At 47.5% G+C, this 12115-nt stretch overlaps 1 protein-coding gene across 3 annotated transcripts in view; it reads right to left on the bottom strand.

Annotated features, from left to right (window-relative positions):
- Window positions 1-12115, bottom strand: part of LOC115073621 (puromycin-sensitive aminopeptidase-like) — a 325446-nt gene that overhangs the window by 56821 nt on the left and 256510 nt on the right. For all 3 annotated transcript variants that reach the window (XM_029572186.1, XM_029572187.1, XM_029572185.1), the window contains 3 exons: window positions 2716-2935; window positions 2491-2633; window positions 2223-2279 (listed from right to left, as the gene is read on the bottom strand). In XM_029572186.1, coding sequence (XP_029428046.1) covers window positions 2223-2279; window positions 2491-2633; window positions 2716-2935 — 420 coding nt within the window. The remainder of the gene's footprint in view (window positions 1-2222; window positions 2280-2490; window positions 2634-2715; window positions 2936-12115) is intronic.

Genomic DNA, 12115 nt, shown 5'->3' with positions numbered 1-12115 from the left:
CTGAATTGAAGTATTCGTTTAATATTTCTGCCATTTCTTCGTCTCTCTCCACACATTGATCCTTTTCACCTTTCAATTTCACTATACCACTGAACTTTTCTCCTTTCTCTGATGCATCTGAAAAATGTTTTGTCACCTCGCTTTACCTCTTTGGCAATCCTTTCTTCTGCTTGACTTTTTGCCATCTTGATTACTTTCTTTGTCTCCCTCAGTTCTACCAGATATTCTTCTTTGTGCTCCTCCCTTTGGGATCCTTTATATTTCTTGGAACGCTGTTCTTTTAGCCTTTATTTTGTCAGCCATCTCCTTTGAGAACCAGATAGGTTTCATTTTTCTTTTGCTTTTCTTTATTTTTCTAACATATAGATTAGTTGCCTTGGTAATTACTCCTTTTAGTTTGGTCCACTGTTGTTCCACATCTCTCTTATTCTCCCAGCCTTCTAGTTCTTCTTCCAGGTACTTCCCCATTTCATCAAAGTCTGTGTTTTTGAACTGCAAAACTCTGGTCTTCGTGCTTCTTCTCCGTATCCTTTTTGTGATATGAAACCATACCGTTTGATAATCACTGGTGCTTAGGTGGGTGCCCACCTGGACATCAGAGACATTATCTCCATTAGTGAGCACTAAATAGAGTATACCTCCCTCCCTCGTGGGTTCCATTGCCATTTGTTTGATCAGAGCCCCTTGCAGGGCATTCACGATTTCTCTACTATTGTTAGATTCTGCAGAAGGGATTCTCCAGTCTACATCTGGCAGATTAAATTCTCCAACGATCACCAAGTAGAGATCCCTGGGACTCCTGAGTCCTAGGAACCTTACTTGGGGGCCCCTCAGGTCGCCACTGCACGGAAGCTCCCTTCTGATGTGCCTGAGTGGCTAGAAATGCTTTGTGCATTAACAGCACAAAGTCTAGTGAAAAGGCCTCAGGACCACCCCCCATCGGCAAGGTAATGTGCTCGCAATCAGAGCCCTATCTGGACCGCTCCTGCGGGTCCTCTGGGCTGCTGGGGACTGGAGAAAGATCGGGAGGAGTTCCTCTCCCCCTAACACCCTTGCCTGTGCCTCAGCAAAAGTTTCCAAGATGGCCACCATTCCCACGCTCAGTAGGAACGGATCGGCCTAACTGCCCCGACTAGCCTGCCTTTTGAGAGACCTAGGCAGCATATCCGAGGTGCCCTCCCCGCCGGGAAGGCACTGAATACAAAGACCTGAATGTGAGAGCCGAGAATTGGACTCCCCGCAGGCAGTACAGCGAGGTGGACGTGGCATTTTCGGTGAGGGGGGGGGGGAGGCAGAGAAAAAATGGCGCATCTACCATGGCTCAAGCCGAAACGTGCACCCTGCCGTCCGAGTGCTCCCGCAGGAAAGTGCTGTGCCCTGTGTCCTGGATCAGACCGCTCCCCCGCTGCCTTAGTTTAAAAAAAACCACAGAGAAGCAGCCTGAAAACCAGAAGGTGGCGATCTTTCTTTTTTTTTTCCCCCCCCTCGATCAGACTGGGACTGAGGGGAGGGACCGGACTACCAGTAATCACCCCTGGTGTCTTACCATCGAGGAGCCACGCAGGATCACCAACCCCAGCTCCAGATTACCTTCTACCAAGGGGGATGGACCTGCCTACCCCCCCCCTGGGAGGTTGGTCCTGCTGCTCCGCTTGACCTGCAAATTTTTTTTCTTTTTTCTTAAACTTTACTTTCCCATCTCTTTCTTTTTTTTTGTTTTGGAGATTAGCCTATACCTCAATAAAAAAGTGCAGACCGTAGGTTTTGCATCACCTCCATCTGCTGGAGAAGAGACATACTGAGGAGATGCAGGTAGCACACCAGGTTAAGAGGGGGTGCTCTACAAGTTTTTCTCTGTCTCCATCTACTGGAAGGGAGGCAAAACCCAGCAGTCTGGACTGATCTGGTTACGTACAGGGAACTTATCCAAACCTTTTTTAAACCCAGCTACACTAACTGCACTAACCACATCCCCTGGCAAAAATTCCAGGGTTTAATCATGTGTTGAGGGAAAAAGAATTTTCTCAGATTAGTTTTAAATGTGCTACAAGCTAATTTCATGGAGTGCCTCCTAACTATGGTAATCTCACACCTGTGTAACTGTAATCACATTCCTCTTCCCCAGGTATTGGCCATCTTTCATGTACGAGACTTTTGAAGAGATATTCTGGTCTGACTGAGCAAACTGGGACTAGGGAGACACAGAGGGGATGGAAACTTACCTTCAGCATTGTGTCTAACGTGGCACCATCACCATGTTTTAAAACAGTCACATACACCTAATGGAGACAAAAGCACAGGTCAGCATACAATGCAGAAACACACATGCATTCATGTACACCTAAGGATCTGTCCCCAATACAGACACACACCTGAGTGTAGTCTACAGGGAAAGGCTGACGGAATGAAAGAAACTAGCCCAGCAGATAATGCCAACATGCATCTCTTGGTACCTACAGCCTCCATCGCAATGAGAAAACACAATCTCACCGCACTCCTGAGGTCTGCTAAGAGAGGCTGCTTTCCATCCACGTGCTCCCTGAACCTGCGCCGGGCCTCCTCAAGCATGGGCTGGTAGCCTGCTTTCCCCAGTTTGCCCAGTACCAGAGCCCTCAGCAACGCATCCAGGTGCCCTGATAGGAGAATACACTGATCACAGTGGCTGCAATATTTATTTTCAAACTGCACATTTCAAACCCATCTGCTGCCACCTACCCTCTCCAGGTTTGGGATCCCAGCCCAGCTTCTGTCCTATGGGGGAAAATATGTCTTTTATGAACGAGTGAATTTCCTCCTGGAACTCTGTGTGGGAGAGGAGTGTGGCGAGGATCCCCAGGTTACAGCTCAGGTCACTCCACACGGTATAATTGGGCTCATTCACAAAGGCCTCCATGACTTTCAGAACTTCTACTGTATTAATAATCCCAGCTCGGGCCTGGGGATAAAGAGAGACATGATAAAGAAAAATTAAAAATGACCTTACCTTCCATTAGAAATTTACATAACAGCAGCTCAGAGAATTTAAGTGGGTAAAGAGTGACTGACAGTAATAGGGTTATGTACTGGAAGTGACATCACACACATGCAGAGCACATTTACATGGGGACTCTACCCTGCTCCCAATATACCACCATCTTCATCCCCCACCCCCAAATCGCTGAACTGTGTTCCTGCTGTATTAATTTCCCAAAGGCTCGCATCACCCCCTCCATGCAGCTCAGTCCCTACCATTTATTTAGTCACTTTTATATCCCGCTACTTCCAATGGAGAAATTACTAACCTGATAATTTCGTTTTCCTTAGTGTAGACAGATGGACTCGGGACCAATGGGTTATGTGCTCCCCTGCTAGCAGATGGAGTCACGTTTCAAAGCTGATGTCACCTTAGATATACCCCTGCAGTGACCTCAGCCATTCAGTATTCTATTCAAAAGCCACTGTGGACATACTACTGAAAAACTTGAATACAATTTAATAACTTGATTAAGAACTTGATTAAAAATCTGATTAAAACTGGTGACCGTAACTGTACTCAACCAAACATAAGCGCTGAATCCCAGCAATATTACAGATGTCCAGATCTAGGGATAGGGTGATGGCTTACCCGTAACCTCTTTGGGATCGAGATTCATGTCAGATTCCTTGGCACTGTTCATGGGCAGCCGTGGGCGGGATGCTGAGTCCATCTGACTACACTAAGGAAAACGAAATTATGAGGTAAGTCATTTCTCCATTTCCTAGCATGTAGCCAGATGGACTCAGGACCAATGGGATGTACAAAAGCTACTCCCGAACAGGGCAGGAGGCTGCCCGTGGTCCAGTTAGCACCGCCCTTGCAAAGGCTGTGTCTCCTCAGGCTTGGATGTCCAGGCAATAGAACCTGGAGAAGGTGTGCAAGGAAGACCACGTCACTGCTCGGCAGATGTCAACGGGAAATATTAGCTTAGCTTCCACCCAGGATACTGCCTGGGCCCTAGTGGAATGAGATTTAACCTGAAGGGTTAAAGGCTTCCCTGCCTCTACATAAGCTCCCATGATCACTTCCTTGATCCAGCGAGCTTTGGTAGCTCACAAAGCTGCTTTATCTTGTTTCCTTTCACCGCAAAGAACAAACAAACGGTCTGTCTTGCGCACCGGTTCTGTACGTTCTAGATACCGTACTAACAGCCTACTGGCGTTAAGTGGCATAGGAGGCAGTAGTCTTCCGAGACCTTCGTCTATCTAGGGACGGTAAGGAAATGAACTGGTTCAGGTGAAACTCCGAGACTACCTTTGGCAAGAAGGAAGGGACGATGCAAAGCTGCAATGTTCCTGGAGACAACCAGAGGAACAGCTCCCGACATAACAGCACCTGTAATTCAGAAATGCGACGAGCCGAGCATATCACTACCAAGAATACAAGTATTCAGCATTAACAGGCATAGAAACAGAGCATGCAGCGGCCAAAAGGAAGGCCCTGCTAAGAAGTCAATACTAGATTGAGGTTCCATAGGGGGACTGGCCACTTTAAGGGTGGTTGGAAGTGTTTAACTCCTTTTAGGGAATGGGCTAAGTCCAGGTGTATCGACAGGCAGGCTCCATTCACCTCATCCCTGAAGCAGGAAAGAGCTGCCACCTGGACCTTCTACGAGTTGAGGGACAGTCCTTGTTCAGGCCGTCCTGTAAGAATTCCAGAATCATGGGGATCTTGGTCGTCCGAGGGGGGACCCCGAGTTCCTCGAACAAGGACTCAAATTTTATTCTGCAGATCCGCACATATGCCAGGGATGTCGAGAACTTCCACAATGGGAGCAAGGTGGTGATTACAGCTGCCGAATATCCACACTTCCTCAAGTGAGCCCTCTCAAGAGCCAGACTGTAAAGCAAAACAGAGTTGGGTCCTCATGAAGGATTGGACCTTGCTGGAGAAGGCCCTGTGTGGGGGGAGGAATGGGGGCTCTCCCCCAGAAGCATCCGCATGTCTGCATACCACGGGCATCTGGGCCAATCCGGGGCCCAGTTGCCCGTGATATGCAGAAGGACCAATCCTCTGTGGCATTCGATCTTGCGAATGACCTTACCCAGCAGAGGCCATGGAGAGAAGGCGTACAGTAAGTCTTCCTCTGGCCAGGTCTGGGCAAGGGTGTCAATCCCTTGGGAGCATTGATCTCTTCTGCGACTAAAGAATCAGGTTGTGAGATGTGGCCAGTAGGTCGATGGATGGGAGGCTCCAGGAATCTACTAGGAGCTGGAAGGCTATGGTCGACACACCCATTCCCCTGGATCCAGACTCTCCCTGCTGAGAAAGTCTGCTCCGACGTCTTTTCCCGCGATGTGGGAGGCCGAAATTCCTTGTACATTTAACGCTGCCCATTTCATAAGGGAGTCTGTCTTCAGAGACACTTGGTGGCTTTTGGTTCCTCCTTGGCAGTCGATGTAGGCAATCATTGTTGCATTGTCAGACATCATGCGGACTGCTTGTCCTTGGAGCCTGTGGTTGAACTGCAGTCACGCTAATCTGACAGCTCAGGCTTCCAGGCGGTTTATGTTCCAGCATGCCTTTTCCTTGGTCCATCGCCCCTGGGTTCTCAATTTCTAAAAGTGAGCTCCCCACCCTCGGAGGTTCGAGTCCGTCTTGAGAACTAGCCAGTTCAGTGGGGGCAGACTTACACCCTTGCTTAGATGCACTTCTTGTAGCCACCACTAGAGCAGAGAACATACTTCCATTGGTAGGTGGAGGCAAATCAAGTAGTCTTGAGACAGTGGGTTCCAACGTGACAGCAAGGAGCGTTGGAGTGGCCGCATGTATGTCCTCGCCCACGGTACTACCCTCCAGGGTTGACGTCATCAGGCCAAGGATCTGGAGATAGCTCCACACCCCGGGGCGTACTGTGTTAGTCAACAGACGCACGTGGCACATCAGTTTCCTTATCCTCGAGGGAGGGAGGGAGGAAGACCTTGTCCTGCCTGGTGTCGAACCAGACTAAGAGGTACTCTAAGGACTGAGGAGAATGCTCTTGTCCATGTTCACGACCCAGCAGAGTTAACATAAGAACATAAGAAAATGCCATACTGGGTCAGACCAAGGGTCCATCAAGCCCAGCATCCTGTTCCAACAGTGGCCAATCCAGGCCATAAGAACCTGGCAAGTACCCAAAAACTAAGTCTATTCCATGTTACCATTGCTAATGGCAGTGGCTATTCTCTAAGTGAACTTAATAGCAGGTAATGACTTCTCCTCCAAGAACTTATCCAATCTTTTTTAAACACCGCTATACTAACTGCACTAACCACATCCTCTGGCAACAAATTCCAGAGTTTAATTGTGCGTTGAGTAAAAAAGAACTTTCTCCAATTAGTTTTAAATGTGCCACATGCTAACTTCATGGAGTGCCCCCTAGTCTTTCTACTATCCGAAAGAGTAAATAACCGATTCACATCTACCCGTTCTAGACCTCTCATAATTTTAAACATCTCTATCATATCCCCCCTCAGCCGTCTCTTCTCCAAGCTGAAAAGTCCTAACCTCTTTAGTCTTTCCTCATAGGGGAGTTGTTCCATTCCCCTTATCATTTTGGTAGCCCTTCTCTGTACCTTCTCCATCGCAATTATATCTTTTTTGAGATGCGGCGACCAGAATTGTACACAGTATTCAAGGTGCGGTCTCACCATGGAGCAATACAGAGGCATTATGACATTTTCCGTTTTATTCACCATTCCTTTTCTAATAATTCCCAACATTCTGTTTGCTTTTTTGACTGCCGCAGCACACTGAACGATTTCAATGTGTTATCCACTATGACGCCTAGATCTCTTTCTTGTGTTGTAGCACCTAATATGGAACCCAACATTGTGTAATTATTATATGCATCACCTTGCACTTATCCACATTAAATTTCATCTGCCATTTGGATGCCCAATTTTCCAGCCTCACAAGGTCTTCCTGCAATTTAAGAACATAAGAACATAAGAACATAAGAAATTGCCATGCTGGGTCAGACCAAGGGTCCATCAAGCCCAGCATCCTGTTTCCAACAGAGGCCAAACCAGGCCACAAGAACCTGGCAATTACCCAAACACCTAGAAGATCCCATGCTACTGATGCAATTAATAGCAGTGACTATTCCCTAAGTAAACTTGATTAATAGCAGTTAATGGACTTCTCTTCCAAGAACTTATCCAAACCTTTTTTGAACCCAGCTACACTAACTGCACTAACCACATCCTCTGGCAACAAATTCCAGAGATTTATTGTGCGTTGAGTGAAAAAGAATTTTCTCCGATTAGTCTTAAATGTGCTACTTGCTAACTTCATGGAATGCCCCCTAGTCCTTCTATTATTCGAAAGTGTAAATAACCGAGTCACATCTACTCGTTCAAGACCTCTCATGATCTTAAAGACCTCTATGATATCCCCCCCTCAGCCGTCTCTTCTCCAAGCTGAACAGCCCTAACCTCTTCAGCCTTTCCTCATAGGGGAGCTGTTCCATCCCCTTTATCATTTTGGTTGCCCTTCTCTGTACCTTCTCCATTGCAACTATATCTTTTTTGAGATACGGCGACCAGAATTGTACACAGTATTCAAGGTGTGGTCTCACCATGGAGCGATATAGAGGCATTATGACATTTTCCGTTTTATTAACCATTCCCTTCCTAATAATTCCTAACATTTTATTTGCTTTTTTGACTGCTGCAGCACACTGAGCTGACGATTTCAATGTATTATCTACTATGACGCCTAGATCTCTTTCTTGGGTGGTAGCTCCTAATATGGAACCTAACATCGTGTAACTACAGCTAGGGTTATTTTTCCCTATATGCAACACCTTGCACTTGCACAATCTGCTTGTGATTTAACTACTCTGAACAATTTCGTGTCATCTGCAAATTTGATTATCTCACTTGTCGTATTTCTTTCCAGATCATTTATAAATATATTGAAAAGTAAGGGTCCCAGTACAGATCCCTGAGGCACTCCACTGTCCACTCTCTTCCACTGAGAAAATTGTCCATTTAATCCTACTCTGTTTCCTGTCTTTTAGCCAGTTTGCAATCCACGAAAGGACATTGCCACCTATCCCATAACTTTTTACTTTTCCTAGAAGCCTCTCATGAGGAACTTTGTCAAACGCCTTCTGAAAATCCAAGTATACTACATCTACCGGTTCACCTTTATCCACGTGTTTATTAACTCCTTCAAAAAAGTGAAGCAGGGGACCTGACCCTGCTGGTCACCTGGAGGCTCTCTTTCAAGACTTCGCCCAGATCAGCCAGTCATCTAAGTAAGGGTGCACCAGGATCCCTTCATTTCTCAGTGCCGCTGCTACAACCACCGTAATTTTGGAGAATGTTCTGGGGGCGGTTGCCAGGCCGAAGGGAAATGCCCGGGATTGATAATGGTGGCCCAGTACTGCAAAGCGTAGGAAATGCTGATGGTCTTGTCAGATTGAGATACGAAGGTAGGCCTCTGAGAGGTCCAGGGATGTTAAGAACTCTCCTGGTTCTACGGCCATTATGATGGAGTGAAGAGTTTTCATGCGGAAGTGAAGTTACCGCAGATGACGATTGATGCTCTTGAGATCCAGGATGGGGGCGAAATGATCCCTCCTTCTTGGGTATGATGAAATAGATGGAATAACGCCCTGTGTTTTCCTGGGGTGTAGATACGGGGTTATAGCCTCGGTATCTACACTGAGGAGCCTTATCAAAGAGGATAAGGCTGAGGAGCCTTATCAATGTGGATTCCACTGCCAGTTTTTTGTGCTGGTAGTGGCAAGGTAATATGAACATGTCCCAAGGAAGGCTGTGAAATTCTAGAGTGTATCCTTCTCGTATGATTTCCAGGACCCATTTCTCTGACATGATCTCGACTCACCTCTGAAAGAAGGAAGATTGTCAGTTCCCTATTTATTTATTTATTTAAACATTTTTATATACCGGCATTAGTTGTGGACATCATGCCGGTTTACATCAAAAAACTGGTAAAGTGTGGAAGTTACATATTAACAGGGAATTCGAAACTGGGAGGAGGGATGGGTTGGCCAAACTTCATTGGGAAGTTTGGGTCGAACCTGAGCCCGAACCAGTTCCTCTTTTGGTTGTCGGCTCCGGAAGGACCGAGATCTTCCCGAAGGCAGAGATGTCTGAAATGACGAGTTTCTGTAGGGCCGGAAGCGCTGGGAGCCTCTGGCCCGACCCCTCATGGGCGAGGGGCGCTGTGACCTCTTTTTCTTATCTTTCGGTAACTGAGGCATTGGAGATTCAACCGACTTATTGGCTAACTTTTCCAATTCGCTTCCGAATAGAAAGGATCCCTTAAAGGGCATCTTTGTGAGCTTTGCCTTAGAAGTCATGTCCGTTGACCAATTTCGCAGCCATAGCTGTCTTCTGGCTGCCGCCACTAAGGCTACTCCTCTGGCCGAGGTACACACTAGGTCAGAGCTTGCATCCGGCTAGGAAGGCCGCGGCAGGCTCTATCGCCTCTCTGGGATGCGCCCCTGAGCTATCTGCCTCTCTCGAGAGAAGCAGACACGAACAAGCCACCAGGGAACAATAGGAAGCGATCTGCGGTGTCATTGCTGTCGTGTCAAAGGCTTGCTTAAGGATGGACTCCAACCACCTATCATGTGCATCATTCAAGGCCGCTCCTCCCTCTACTGGAATAGTTGTTCGCTTCAAGAGGGTGCAGACCAGGGTGTCCACTTTCGGGAAACGCAGGCGTTCTCTGGCCACCGGGTCCGGAGAGTACAAGGCCTCCAAAGCCCAACCTCCTTTAAAACTGGCTTTCAGGGCATCCCATTCCAGTCAATCAACTCCTGGATGGCGTCCAGCATCGGAAAATAGCAAGAGGCTTTCCGTAGAGACACCGGGATGGTATTCCTCTTTGGTTCAGACACAGGGTCCGTGCCGAGAACTCCCAGAGTTTTAAGGGTTTGGGAGACCAGGGCTGGCAACTCATCTCTGTGGAAATACCATAGCATGGTCCAGTATGGCTCCAGGCCTGGAGGGATTTCCCCATCCTCCAATGAGTCTGCATTCCCATCGTCATCCATGGTGTCTGGGTCCCTGTCAGAGATATCCTTGGTGAGGCGAAGCATGTCCCAAGGCATGCTGATAGGGCTGGGAGGACGAGGCCTTCCCAGCCTGGGCTCAGACCGGGCAGGAGCAGCAGCTAACTGCACCTGAACAAAGGCTTGAAGGCCCTGAAAGAATTCCACCCCAGAAAAAGTTCACTGGGTCTATAACTAGCCCAGGTGGAACTGGGGTAGGGGCCGCTGAACTGCTCTCTGCTGGGGAAGAGACAGCCCCAGGATTACTCAGATCTGGGATTGCTACCAGATAAGATCGTGGCTGACCCATCCTCCACTGCAAGGGGCTGGGCTTGGAGAAGTTCTAAGAGTCCAGCCCTCCCTGGCTTCCTCACAGTGCTGACACAGGAAGGATTCTAGGGCAGACCGTGCAGCCCTAATATGGCAGGCAGCACAAAGGGAGTATCGCTTGTGTTTCTTTGTTGTCGGCGCCATAGTTAAAGGAAAATTGGTTCTTACCTGCTAATTTTTGTTCCTGAAGTACCATGGATCAGTCCAGACTCCTGGGCTATTCATCCCTGCCAGCAGATGGAGACAGAGAAAGTTTTATTGGCACTGCCTCAAACCCCAGTGCCACCTACAGTTCCTCAGTATAGAGCTGTACCCAAGCATAAATCAGAAATCCAATTTAAAAATGAAATATGCAAAAAACATTGAAAAACAGTTTCAAACAAATCTGTATTCAAAAGACAATACCAGAGCTGAGCGATTGACTCTTCACCTCTTGGGAAACTGGTAGGTTCTAGTCTGATCCATGGTACTACAGGAACAAAAATTAGCAGGTAAGAACCAAAGTTTCCTTTCCCTGTACATCCAGACTCCTGGGATGTATCAAAGCCCCCTACTCAAGGTGGGACCTGAATAGCCCCACTCACAGAACACTCTCACCAAAGGAAGGAGAACCTGAATCTCCCACATCCAAACGATAGTGTCGTGCAAAAGTATGAAGCGACTTCCAAGTCGCTGCCCTGCAAATCTCGAGCAGACACCAGCTGCGCCTCCACCCAGGAGATCGCCTGCGAACACGTAGAATGAGCACGCAAACCCTCCGGAATCTCCCGACTGGCAATAATGTAAGTGGAACCAATGGCTTCCTTCAACCAACGCACAATAGTAGTTTTAGAAGCTTTGAAACCTTGTTTCACGCCGCTCCACAAAACAAAAAGGAGGTCGGACCTCCTGAAATCATTCATCATCTCGAATGCAATAGAGCCCGCCAAACATCTAACCATTTAGCTCCTTCGCATTTAGAATGGATGCATCTACCAATGGAAAGGCTGGAAGCTAGACTGTCTAGTTCACATGAAAGCCGGAAACCACCTTAGGCAAAAAAGAAGGTACCGTTCTCAATGAAAACCCCAAATTTGAAGGCAAGGATCCCAACAGGACAAAGCTTGCAACTCAGATATCCACCTAGAACAGCATATTGCTACTAGAAAAACCACTTTGAGAGTCAAGTCTTTCAGCGTCACTCTCCATAGAGGCTCAAAAGGTGCTGTACACAAACCTCTGAGGACCAAGTTAAGATTCCAAGACGGACAAACTCTCCTGAGTGGAGGCCACAAATTCCTTGTTCCTCTGAGAAACCTGATAACATCCGAATGAGCTGAAATAGCAGAATCCTCGATCTTGAACCCTCAGGGAGCTAGGAGATAATCCTTTAGCGAAACAGACTTGCAGAAAGGACAAAATATCAAATGGAGGGCTGGAGGGCACGGAAACCATGAGCAGCACACCAGGCCTCGAACACCTTCCATACTCTAATGCAGTGGTTCTCAACCTTTTTTCTGTCGGGACACACCTGACAGATGGTTCTCACATGCGTGACACACTGACCCATGATCGTCACAGGGCTAGATGTAAATGTACAGTTTGCATCCACGGGAACCCCCCTGATCCACAATAATGGATGTAAAGCAGAATTATGACATTCCCTGTTCAACTCACTCTACAAAAAAGATATTCTGGTTCTGGTGTCATCTCAGTAACAGCAACTCAAACTCCTTCTACTTTCAGGCTCAATAGCCCTACTTATGAAAAGACAGCAG

This window comes from Rhinatrema bivittatum, chromosome 12, assembly GCF_901001135.1.
Source record: "Rhinatrema bivittatum chromosome 12, aRhiBiv1.1, whole genome shotgun sequence".
NCBI classification, from domain to species: Eukaryota; Metazoa; Chordata; class Amphibia; order Gymnophiona; family Rhinatrematidae; genus Rhinatrema; species Rhinatrema bivittatum.
The sequence above is the reverse complement of the archived record's forward strand: the minus strand, read 5'-3'. Positions and strand labels throughout refer to the sequence as shown.